The sequence below is a fragment of the Merops nubicus genome, unplaced genomic scaffold, assembly GCF_000691845.1.
Source record: "Merops nubicus isolate BGI_N331 unplaced genomic scaffold, ASM69184v1 scaffold5888, whole genome shotgun sequence".
Taxonomy (NCBI): Eukaryota; Metazoa; Chordata; class Aves; order Coraciiformes; family Meropidae; genus Merops; species Merops nubicus.
The window spans coordinates 5514-18166 of NW_008626224.1; the positions used below are offsets into that span (position 1 = coordinate 5514).

General features: G+C 40.0%; 1 protein-coding gene across 1 annotated transcript in view; it reads left to right on the plus strand.

Annotated features, from left to right (window-relative positions):
- Positions 1 to 3648: 3648 nt before the first annotated feature.
- The window catches only part of RAI14 (retinoic acid induced 14), a gene marked incomplete at its 5' end in the record, with an annotated part of 17540 nt that continues 8535 nt past the window's right edge, over positions 3649 to 12653 (plus strand). The window contains 6 exons of the mRNA XM_008945917.1: positions 3649 to 3737; positions 5492 to 5556; positions 7869 to 7926; positions 8452 to 8522; positions 9588 to 9694; positions 11989 to 12167. Of these exons, the coding sequence (XP_008944165.1) occupies positions 3649 to 3737; positions 5492 to 5556; positions 7869 to 7926; positions 8452 to 8522; positions 9588 to 9694; positions 11989 to 12167 (569 nt within the window). The remainder of the gene's footprint in view (positions 3738 to 5491; positions 5557 to 7868; positions 7927 to 8451; positions 8523 to 9587; positions 9695 to 11988; positions 12168 to 12653) is intronic.

The window sequence follows — 12653 nt, forward strand, 5'->3', positions numbered from 1 at the left end:
AACCAAAACATGGAAAAGGTCCTTTGTCCTGAGTGAAGGATGGGGTTGATTAGGACAGTTGTGCTGTACCAGTTGACATCTCCTATCTGTAAGAAATCAACTGTTTAAAACTAGTTCATGGATGTCATACACAGCTGTCCACTCTCTTCGGTCACTGAGCATTCATAAAAAGCATCTCTCTATTGGTACAGTTGAAAATATTACTTGAGTAATATATCTGGTCAGGAAATTTGAGGTCCTGGCAGAACACAGAGATGATAGGCTTGTAGCTATTCTTGACTTGATCCTGAATCTGATGAAATTTTGTCATCTTTTACTGTACCTTTTCAAGGACTGTGTAGTTATGAGACCTGTACATTCCCAGTAAAAAAAAGCAATATAAATCACAATTGATCTTTTTTAAGCTGCTGCAGAGGTGAGTCTCAAATGCTGACTCACTTCATTTCTCGATCTAGTAAGAAAACCACCAGGAAGGGTAGCTAGCTGTTCCTCTGCTGCACTGAAAGGCCTGGAGACAATGACAGAAAACCATTCTGACCCTCAGGAAGAACAGTAAAAATTTACAGAAATAAAAGACATCTATCTTAAAGTCAGTTCAGGCTGGGGTATGAAGATATTTCTCTAAATGGTCTAACAGGCTTGTCTATTACGAAGGGAAAATTAACTTAGGTTGCAATGGGATTTTAGGCTGAATCAGAATCTAGCCCTCAGTGTGGCTCTTGCTCCAAATCAAGCCTTACATATTTGTTTTTGTTTTCCTAAGTTATTGCACAACCAGGAAGTGGGAGGAAAAGTTGTTTACTTTCATGTCAAGGGAAGTTTATTCGTTAAAGATGCAAGTAAAATGCACCACTGCTTAAGGTTTCCAGATGGTGAGACCTCCAGTGTTTGGAAACCTGCAGTTTTTGCCTCAAATATTTTAGGAAATTTTGTAGCTTGCAAAGAATTATTCTGTACTGAAATTAGTGTTTACAGGCTTCTTTGTTTCAAGAGCCTCCCTTCCTCCTGACGAGCCTTCAGTATCTACTACTAAAGTGGTTTTTTTTGCTTTTTTTGTTGTTATTTTTGGGGGTTTTTTGGGGGAAAAAAAAAAGCATATGCTATTAATTTAAAATCAGTTAGAATTACTCCTCAAGGGGAAGTTTTTGCCCCGTGCTCTGTAAATACTCTGACTTAAGTGTGACTGTAATGGGCTCATCCTAAGTTTGGAGTCATTCTCTTTTCTGTCTTGAGCAGGGCTGGTTTCCTGGTAAGCTAGCTTAGTTTACCAAACCAGCAGCTAACTAACCATATCCTCCATTCCCATCACAATTGCTTTTAGACTATTAAGAAAAAACATCTCACTACAATAGGGTTAATACTACCTTTCAGGTAGCTGTAGAGAGCAATGTCTCCTCTCAGTCTTCTCTATCTCCAGACTAAACAACTCCTGTTCCCTCAGCCAGTCCTCACAGGGGATGTTCTCCAGCCCTCTCACCAGCCTCGTTGCCCTTCTCTGGACCTGCTCCAGCACCTCCATGTCCTCCCTATCCTATGGTGCCCCAAACTGGACACAATGCTCAAGGTGCAGTCTCACCACTGCCACCTTTGCAGTCTGATTTCACCTAAATAAAGCTTCTTCTGCATGTCTGTAGTCTTGTTGCACTTAGCACCACCCTATACATTCTGTCCCTAAAACCTCAGTGTCCCATATTTAGCCAAGTTATTATTATTCAAGTATTTATTCTTATGAATGTTGTCAAGTGTAAGTGACCCAAGTGCATGCTTAGCAGCCTTCCTCGTATTTGAGTGACTTCGATCCTACAGTGCGTGTACACAAATGTATCCAAATGTGTTTCAGTATTTGCTGGTATGTTGTGCTGGCTAAATTAGAGGTGCTGGAATTTGTTAGACTCCTTTCGTGTCCCTCCCCCAGCCACTTTCCCAGAGCCTGAGAAATCTCTTCTTCTAGAGAAGAATGTTTACACAACTTTGCATAGGTCACAAAGTAGATGAAGTTTTGATTTTGAATCACTAGAGAACAACCAGCAGTAGTGCTTCTTATGCTCTTGGAGTGTTAACTCTTCTGTTTGTTTATGGCAGTAGTAAGCCTGAGGATGAGCACACAGGTTATTTTGTATTTGCAGAGACTGGTTCAAAGCTTATGTGCTGCCTGTCTGCCATTTGCCAGCAGCAGCAGACGCAGGTGTGGAGGACTCTTTGTAGCAGGTCAGGTAGTTGCTGTACTTGATAAAGGTGTCAGTTCTCCTGTTTTACTAGTTCTCTGCCCTTTGCCAGAGCTTGTCTGTGGGTCTTTTTCTTTCTTAGTTTTCAGGAAGGCTGCAATGTTGTCTCCGGCTTAGAGAAAAATAGTGTTGCAGGCACATAATATGTGCCAGAAATATCTGTTGTGTACCTGCCAGTTATTCCTAATTTCCTTGGTTAGCAGGCTGAATTTTCTGTGTTAGTTTTAACACTTAAAGAAAGCAGTTGTTCAAAATGTAAACTCTTAGATACAGTAGTTGGTGTAGCTACATGATTTGTGATACCTTATAGATTCCAGGGGAAAATCCCTTTAACACAGGGATGTTAAAAGTTAACTTCTCCTTTAAGAGATTCTAGAAAACATCCCAGGAAGGCTTTTTAAATCTGGGGCATGTTGATGAAGTTCCCAACTTTTCACATGCAGTTTAATAGTAAGTGGAAATGGTTTGTCTTGAATTGTTTTTCACATTTCTCATACTGGAAAACATCTCTATGAAGCTGATATTGGTAGGACCCGTGGGGAAGCAGTGTGCCTGCCTGCACTGTGCCCACACCTTGAGACCCACCAGTATTGGCAATATGCATCAGGAGGGTATAAACTTCTCTGTTGCCAGGAGTTTGTCCTTCATTTTTACTTCCCAGAGAAATTAAGTCAGCAGCCTGCATGTAGGACTGTTTCTATGAATCTTGAGGTGCCAGGGATGTCAAAAATGAACCTTCAGCTGTAAAAAGGCTTGAATTCATTATAACTTCCACAGTTTATTCTGTGATTGTATTTTGGTAGTTGATGCTGTTAAGTGCATCCTGCCGTGGTGCAGGAGGTTGATAACCTCTGCAATTTTCCACTCTTCAAACAAGCAGGTTCTTGAAGTGAAAAGTAAAACCAAGAGTTGAAAAAATACATCTCTAGCATAGTCTCATAACTATCCAATGCCTTTGATTTCTCCAGGTGATATTCACAAACTTTAAGGGTTCTTTTTTCCCCCTCTACGTGGAAGAAAATTGAATCTGTGAAGGACAGTGCAGAAGCACAACTTGGTTTAGTTTAATTTAGGAGGTGAATCATCTTTTAGAGGAACTAAACTGTGTCCACTGAAAGGGCGGAATCACGACTGAATAGAATGACTAGAGCAAAGTCAGTGAGTGCTTTCTTCATTAATTCCACAAGCCCAGGCATTCTCTGGGAATATGTTTACATCATTAGGGACGTTAGTTTAGAAATTGGGTGGGACTAGGTGCCCAAAAGGTATATGGCATGGGTTAATGAGACAGCAGCCTGTGTAAAAGTATGACTACAAAAAATTTTTGGTGAGCCTTCTTATTTTCAGAGGCATTATCTTCTTAGGAAAGAAAAGAAAGAGAAAGGAGGTCGTGTAACAGTGACATGTAAATGCTCTCTTCCAGTTTTCACCTGGCAGCCAGCAGAGGGCATGCGGAGTGCCTCAGGATCATGGTGACACATGGTGCCGACGTGACAGCCCAAGACGGTGCAGGTATGCCGCTGTGAGCCTACACAGGTAGCATAACACGCTCAGCTTGCCCACCTGGTTGTCGACGTTGCAGCACACAACCACAGATTGGGCAACGCTGCTTGCCCCCCGCGCACCGTGTGGGAAACACAGCTGGAACACTAACAGCGTTAGCAACACTTGCTTTTCGGCACATAGATTTCAGATTCTAAAGCCCTTAAAAGCTTTTGCCCAAATAAATATCACTATTTATAGAAGACTTCAGGTGCAAAATGGTTGTTTTATTTATTTATTCATAAATAAAATCTATCAATCCACCACTCCACCCCTCCTCCCACCAACTCTTTTTGCTAACTTCATTTGAGGTTTTTTTATATGTTACATCAAGATCTTTGGTAGTGGTTTTTTTTTGTGTGTGTGTATCTAAGCTATTAACCCCATGAACTATACAGGAGTTATAATAAGACATTTCCTCAGGATTATGACACAGTGAAAAGAGCTGATACAGGTCAAAACAGAGCTGAGATCTAGTCAGTGTGCTGTTTCAGCTGTCAGAAATCCTATGCCTTAATTACTGCTCCACTAGGAGAACGATATTAGCTGAATTTCAAGCTAGCAAACTCTTCTTAATAAATTTCAGTTGACATATCTGTGGAATCTGTGCCCAGCATTTTCACTGGCTAGTCACCTGAATGAGCTGTCAGCACTCCGTCTCTCCAGTAATGATCTGTAAATGTTGGGCTCACCGTTCTGTTTTGGCCACCGATCGCAGCCTGAGGGAATTTCTGTCATACGTGGTAATGATCTGTCTCTATAAGGAAGTGTGTGTGATACTGGAAGAAGCATTCAGATTATACATAATGATAAGAGAGTATGTGTGCCTGATACAGACTATTGTTCACAATTCGTACTTCATCTTGCCTCAGGACTTGTTAGTTGCTTGGATAATAAGAGGTTGCCTACTCTCACCTGAGTGTCAATGGACTATTCATTAGGGAAAGCCTTGTCTGTAGTAGTCATGTTATTTACAGTGAAATTATACTGTCACAAGTAGGTCTGTCTGTACTGAGTACTAAATCTTGGCCCATTTGTTAATTCCATGGAAAATTTATTCTTTTGCTGTCTCAGCCTCTTTAATTTTTGAGATGCTCTGTAAAATGAAACTAGAAGGAGAGACTGCAGTTGTTCATCATAAATCCATACTCACTAAATCACTGTATTGCATAGCTAAATATGAGCTTGCAGATGCTAAATAAATTAACAGAAAAAGGAATGTATTAGATGGAAACTGAATCTATGTCCTGAGTCCTCTTGTACATGCTTTCCATGGCTGATTCAAATTTCTTGCAGTGATACCTGGTGAATTTGGCTGGTTTTGCTCATGTTGCTGGGTTCCTTTTTCATTGCCAAGAATTTGACAGACATCTCTCTACAAGGGAGGCTGAGTAGTATAGGAAGATTGTTTCTTAAAAAACAAAAACATAATGGCATAATATTAAAATTACTTCTGCCAAGGTATAGTCTGACACAGTGTTTGCATCATTCCTTTACACGAAACTAGACATTAAGATTATTCTCTTACCTGCCTGAACAACAGTCTGTTGTAAATACATTCTGCTCAATGTAGGGTTTTATTTTATTTTCTCTATCCTTAATTCTCATGTGTCATGATAGGATCAAGTCTGGGTAATTCCAAAAGTTTCTTTTATCGTGGAAGGGTTTATTTGTGTGCTTTGGCATGATTGAGCACTTACTTTGTTTTGCTTTTATTCATTTAGGGCACAGTGCTTTACATCTTGCAGCAAAGAACAGTCACCCTGATTGCATTAAGAGGTTACTTCAGGTAAAATAAAAAATTATTTTTATTTTTGAAGTTTTCATTTTATTCTTCTAGATTGATTCCACTGACACAGTTCACACAGTTTCTGCTAATAACCTGCATCACACTCCTATACTGTTGTCTTGTCTCCTTGCAATCAAGAGAGGTTCTTGAGTTTAAAGACCTTTTAGGCACTATGAATGGATGACAGAAAACAGTGTGGTGAGTGATCCACAAATCAGTTTTCATGTGCAGCTGACCTGACATAGCAGAGCTGGGTTTCAAGCAGATTACAGCTTCTGTCTAACTTTCGGTGCTTTGTCTGCGTGAAGACTAGAAGGCTTGGATTAAGAGGTATGGGGGAAAGGATTTTTCACTTCACAGGCTATTTTATATTGTCCTGCTGGAATGTCTTCTGTCTGTTCTTGACCAAGGAAATGTCTCAAGTTTTAAAGTCAAAGGGAGAAGAAACCAAAGTAGTTTACATGCTACGATATGGAAATACTCAAATCCTCTGTGAAATGAGACAAAGGACAGTGAGGGGTTAGAAAGGGAGTTGAAAGACTGAGGAAAGAAAGTAAGAACTGTAGCGAAATGGTTTCATTTGCCACAAGAACCAAAAAAAAAAGTGAAGATAAAGAGAAAATTCTCATGGTGTGGAGTCTGAACATGTGCATTAATAAACAAGAGAGACATTGTCTCTGTTCCATTTCAGGAAGCCAGATGAGTTTTGGAGGAGGTGATCAGAGGAATGGGACAGAATTTTAGGAGTGTGGCTCAGACTACAGATTAAATGACTGATAATAACCTGGCTTTAGCAGTGATACAGACCGAGAATGTATCCCATAACCCAACTTCTAAATTCCTTTCTCCTGGTTACCTCAGGGCTCTCCAATTGTCCCGTGACTGACCCCTGTCAATGTCTCTGACGGTAGTGAGTCCAGTTTCACTGATTCCCATCTCCTCAGACTTTGAGAGCTGGCTCCCCTGTTCCTCCACACCTGGAAGGGGTTACCGTTAACCACGGAGGCTCTCTTCTGCCGCTGCAATCTCTGCTCCGCCTAACGCAAGCCCATTTGCAGCACAAACACTGACATCAGGCTGTCGCTGGTGGTAACGCAGGCAGCAGCACGGTCAACCCCGCAGCTATAGACGTGTTCCATAGCAAGTGTCTGCCTCCCGTTCCATTACCGGCTGCTACCACAGAGTGCTTTAGTCGAGGTTTTGCTAACTTTATTACAATATGCAGGTTTCTGAAAATGTTCAGTGCAAACCCATTGATGATGTTCTCCAGTAATTCATGCTTTTTGGATTGCTTTCTTGCTTCTGTGGATCAGCTGGGTAGTATAAACTGTACATGTGAGGAATGTCTAACCTTGATGTGCTAAAGTTGAATTAAAACAGGGTAAATCATTATTTTACACAGACAGAATCTTGATATTTTTGTTACAGAATGCGGTCATCTGTATGAACCCGTTTTCCTAGAAGATCATAGAAGTGTTGGAGACAGTACTATATTTGAAAGTGAAAAGCTCTTATGTTTGTTTTTTAAAGGCCTGTTATTTCAGGTCATACTTTCTCATATCCAAAAAGAGCAATGAAGCTGATGAAGGGTCTAGAGCACAAGTCTTTTGAGGAGTGGCTGGGAGAACTGAAGTTGTTTAGCCTTGAGAAAAGGAGGTTGAGAGGGGGGGAGACCTTCTCACTCTCTACAACTACCTGAAAGAAAGTTGTAGTGAGATGGGTGCATCAATTCCTTTTCCCAAATAAAAAGCTATAGGATGAGAGGAAATGGCCTCAGGTTGCACCAAGGGATGTTTAGTTTGTACATTAGAAAAAATTTCTTTGTTGAAAGGGTTGTCAAGCATTGGAACAGGCTGCTCAGAGAAGTGGCAGAATCACCACCCCTGGAAGTATTTAAAAGACGTGTAGATTTGGCACTTGGTTTGGTGGTGGACTTGGCAGCGTTAGGTTTGTGGTTGGACTTCATGTTCTTGAAGGTCTTTTCCAACCTAAATGGTTGCTTTAGCTCTTTATCTGAGGCAAGGGAGAGCAGTTCTTTCCTTTCTTATTTCCTGATTTAAATTGTCCCAAAGTTGTAACTTTTTTAGGCGTATCTTTCTCACCATGAGTATCTCCTATGGCTTCAGTATAAGCTGGTACCAAGAAAGGTGAGGCTAGGCTGTGCATTCCTTCAGTATTCTTTTCTGGAGCAGCTTATAAAACATTTCCCAGTCGTGTTCAGCACTGTCTCGAGCATCAAACGTATTATTTTTTGTTGTTCTTGTTTTTCTAATGGTTTTCTTTTTTTCCCTTCTTCTTATTGAACTGTACAGAGTAAATGTCCAGCAGACAGCACTGACAATTCTGGGAAAACAGCTTTGCATTATGCAGGTAACTTATTTGGTGAAAGCTTGTACTATCTATTTTGTCATTCTTGATATTCCTAGCTCTTCAGCCTGGTGGAGTTTTTTAGGTTCTAATTACATAAGTCTAGTGACTCCACCTGATGGTTTACAAAATCCAGGTATGTTTTTTTTAGAGAAATACTGTGAATACTGAATTTCAGTTAATTACAAGCTTAACTTGCACAGTTGCAAGTGCAGAGACATTGGAATACTTCAGATGAGGCTGATTTTGATTTCAGTCTTGAAAGATTGTATCTTCTTATGCTAATTTGGACCATGAATATGCATTGTATTTCTGTATACAACTTGCTGTTCATCCTTTTGGTCTTTCTCTCCTTCCTTCTTAAAACAGAGAAATACAGCTGAATTTGTTTTTCCTTGGACCCCACAGTAATGCTGCAATATCACAAGTGGGAAGTGCAGAATACAAGTTTTGAAAATGGGGTTTAATGGACTTCTGTGCTTGTCTTTTTTTTTTTTTTTTTTTTTTTCTGCCTTTATCATAATTTCTTTGCCTTTTCTTGTCTCCAGGCAGTTCAACTCCTGTGCGAACACAAATGCCCAATTAATATCAAAGATTTGGTACGTACCTCTTCCCCCATTCAGATACTTCAGGACTTTCACTGCCTTATGCTCCAGTCAATCTCAGGTGCAGCAGTTTAAAGCAATACTGTGCTTACATTTTTTTTTGATTTCTCTGGTGGAGGAATTTCCTTTTGCAGCTTGTCATAATAGAGGTGGGGAAGTACTTTACAATCTAATACAGCAGTGGCAGGATTTGCTGCTCATTGAATTGAGGCATTGGTACAAGTAGCTAGAGTCAGTTCTGATATATTCAAAACATCCATTGACTCCAGTAGGCTTTGGTGAAGGCCCATTATGTAGCCAAGTACTGTGAAATGCTCACAAAACCAAATGAGAGTGTGATAAGCCTGAGGGGGAAAAAAAAATACACTTGATATAGTCTAAAAGTTCGGGGACACTACATTCATTATTACAAAATGTCTACAAACAATCCGATCTAATTTTGGGAATGATGCAACTGTGTGTTAGAAGACTGTCTGCACAAAAGAAAAAGGGCATAAAAATATTTAAACTTGTTTGGTTTTGACTTGGATCCCTCTCCTTGCCTGGTCTTTCTACTAAAAAAAAAAAAAAAAAAAGTCTGTCACAGAGACAGACAAGTCTCTTGAGCAATGTACTGTAACTTGAAGTTTGCCTGGCTTTGGATTCAGAGCAAAGGGGAATGAAACCCAGGTGACCTCTAAAGGTGTCTTCTGAGTTATTCTGTGATTATATGAAAAGTTCTATTTTTGCCTTGTAGTTACTTAAAATCATCATTTTTGTTCCAGAGCTACTTTTAAAGGTATTGTGTAGTTCCAGAATCATCACATGACTGCATTAAGCAAATGGCAAAGGGAGTACAAACAGCAAAAAGCATTCATACTCCTGTGGCTTTGCATCCCCAGTGGTCAAGAAAGGGATTAAAGTAAACCCAGCTACATATATGGTACATGGGGAAAAATGTACTGGGAGCACCTTGTTTGTGCTGTATAGAAGTAAAGTTCACAGCTGACCTTTAAATCTTAGAGAGCTGTTTGTAAGTTCATAGATTGGTGTTCATAGTTTCTTTAAATGCATTCCTAGGATGGGAACATACCCCTGCTGCTTGCCGTACAAAACGGTCATACGGAAGTCTGCAAGTACCTTCTGGATCATGGAGCAGACATCAACACCAGGGATAAAAATGGAAGGTACAGCAGATTAACATGTTAATTCTTCCCCAAAGCTGACTGTCAAATGAAGCATTCCTCTCAAATCCTTCCCAAAATATTTGTTGTCAGGTGATATAATGCTTTCTGTATTAGACAGCATATCCTGATTGTTGAGAAGGCTTACAGAATTCTGCCTAAGGGAAAGGTAAAATAGAAACTATTCAGCTACAGAACTAGATGTGTCTGTAAGATTTCCCTTGGGCTACCAGAGCAGTAAGTGCCATTTTTAAATAATTCCTACAAGAATCTCATTGACAGCATTTACCTACAGATCGCTTTGTACATATTGCAGTTTTAAATGCTGCTTTCTTCTTGGCATGACTAAGTTTCTCCCACTTAAATCCTAAAATTGTTACTTGGGAGTGACAGCTGTGGAAGGTTCTTGTTTTTTCTACTGTAATGCAGCCACAGAAGAAAATGCAGTGAAGTGGAGATGCTGTACACGATGTAGTGGAGAGGCTGTCATATTAGAAGGTGCCATTTAGACATTTGTTGTAGTAATAGATAACACATTTGTCAGAAAACTTTTTAAAAAGCAACATCCTTGTAGTAAAAAACACACTTGTTTTGATGATACTAATGAATATCGAGAGTCTTTGAAAACTATGATCTGTTTTACAAACAGTTGGTTGAACTGTCTCAGGATGCCGAGAAGACTTGGCACTAACCCCTGATAGTAACCTTTATTATTATATGTGATACAATGCTCATATTGTTCTTTGGCAGCACCTGGGAGGGTAAGACTGGGCCCTAACTTGTTTTTTATACGTCCAAAGTTTATTAGCACACTCTTTGTTTTATATTGTCTAAAGAAAAGCCCTTTGTTATCTGGGTAGGTTTGAATGGCCTTATCAGTGCTTAGAACCGGAGGTGCTCCGCACTCTGAGACCTCTGCCTTTCCCTCACTCTCTTACTGTTTAATCAACAGTCTTGACAATTTCTACTTTAATTGGATGAAGGCGTTTCTGTCATAGATAGGACAAATGTGCATTTTTGCGTTTTCTTTTTTAAGAAAGTACTATGTGTATAAAATTATATAACATGGAATATACCATTTTGCTTCTTGATTTCCTTCTGGTAAGGAGAGCAACTACTCATGCAACTCATGTTCACAAGGGTGGCGAAGTATTTACTGAGAAAGGAGAAAGCTTTTGGGAGAGGAAGGGGCTAGCCTTTGAAAACAGCATCTCCAATTTCCTGTCTTGTCCAGACTAAGTGAATTATTTTGGTAATCTAAAACCACCCCTATGATTCTAGAGGTGTTACCGAAGTTACCACTTAGCACTACTTTTTAGCACAGCACTGCAACAGCCATCACTTTTCCAGGATTCACTCATTACAGAGAGTGTTTAATTCATAAGTAAAATGTTTGTCTTAATATCTAGCAAATATTATCACTGTGGTAACTTTTCAGTTTCATATCTGCATGTGTTTGCCAGTGAACTTGGCCAATCTATTAGGCATGTTTTCATGTTGATAAGGGAGAACTACGCCCAAGCAGGAGAGCAGTGTTAGAGCATGCCTGGAAGGTGGTGGTTTGTAGTTACTTTGTACATCTCTTACGACCCTTTCAAGTAATTGAGAAAAACAGATACAGACTGTTAGGAAAACAATCCCTGTACGATACCCTTACTCTAGGATCTGGTACTGCTTAGATGCCCTGTGCTGGAGAGAGAACTGATTGTGCTCTAAAGGACCTTGTTGTTTGTTTGTTTGTTTAAAAAAAAAAAAAAGCAAGCACACACACACAAACAAAAAAAAAAATCAACTGAGAGAAATCAGGATTTGAGGCCAAAGCCATCTCTGTCATACTGAAGAGCTCTGAGATTTGTTTGGCTTTGTGGTTGAAATCACTTTGTCTGTTTTGTCTTAAAAGCAACATGTGAAGGAGAGCAGCAATGAAATCAATGCTTTCATGTACTACCACTTGCAGAGCTGTAATTGGAATGCTGCAGTGAGATTTGATAGTCTGGCTTTAGCCATTTCTCTCTGTGACTCTGCTTTTAGCCTCAGGAGCCAATTTTCAGAAATGTTCAGAGAAAGCCAGGTCTTTTCAGAAGGTCCAGCTGGGGAGTGTGGGGAAGAATAGGAGGGGTAGGCAGGTGTTTGTACGCAGAAACAAGTTACAAGTGTGACAACACACATATTGGTAAGATCTTGGACTTTATTGCATAATAACTATCACACTTCTTTTTCCCTGAAAAGGTGAGCTGCTGCTTAAGGAGCACACTCTTGACGTTTACTCTGTGTGTGTTTTGTTTTGTTTCATCCAGGACTGCTTTGATGATGGCTTGTGAAGCTAGTAGCCTTACCATGGTGGAAGCCTTCGTTAGAAAAGGTGCAGATGTCAGTTTGGTAGATGTCTTTGGACAGAATGCCCTGCATTACTCCAAGCTCTCTGAGAATACAGGGATCCAGACTCTGCTGTCATCAAAGCTATCTCAGGATGTGGGTATGTAAGAGATGCCAATTTGCAGTTTCATCTCCTGAACTGGCTACACAGATTTTAGCAATTAAACTTCATAAGGTTGCTTGAAAAGTTTCAAAAAACACCTTCAAGATGGTCTGGCTGAGGCTTCCCAAAAGCAGAAAAATGTAGCCTTTGCCACAGAAGTAACACTTATCAAGGGAAAAAGCACTGAGCAGAGCAAAGAGAGGTGTTTTGGAGAATGAAAAGGTAAGCTCATGTAGCAGCATCATGAAATCTTGCATATAATTTGGATTAGATCCTTTTTTATTATGTGAAATATTAAGTGGAACTAGAGATCCTCAGTAGAGTGGCTAGAGAAGGAACAGGCAGAGGGTTTTATGGTCTAAACTGGATTTCTTAAGTAGGGAGCTGATGTGCAAGAATGGTGTGAGACTAGTAGAATGAGAACTGTGACAATCCTTCAAACTTTATCTCAGTGTGAAAGCCCAAAATCAGCTGAGAAAGAGT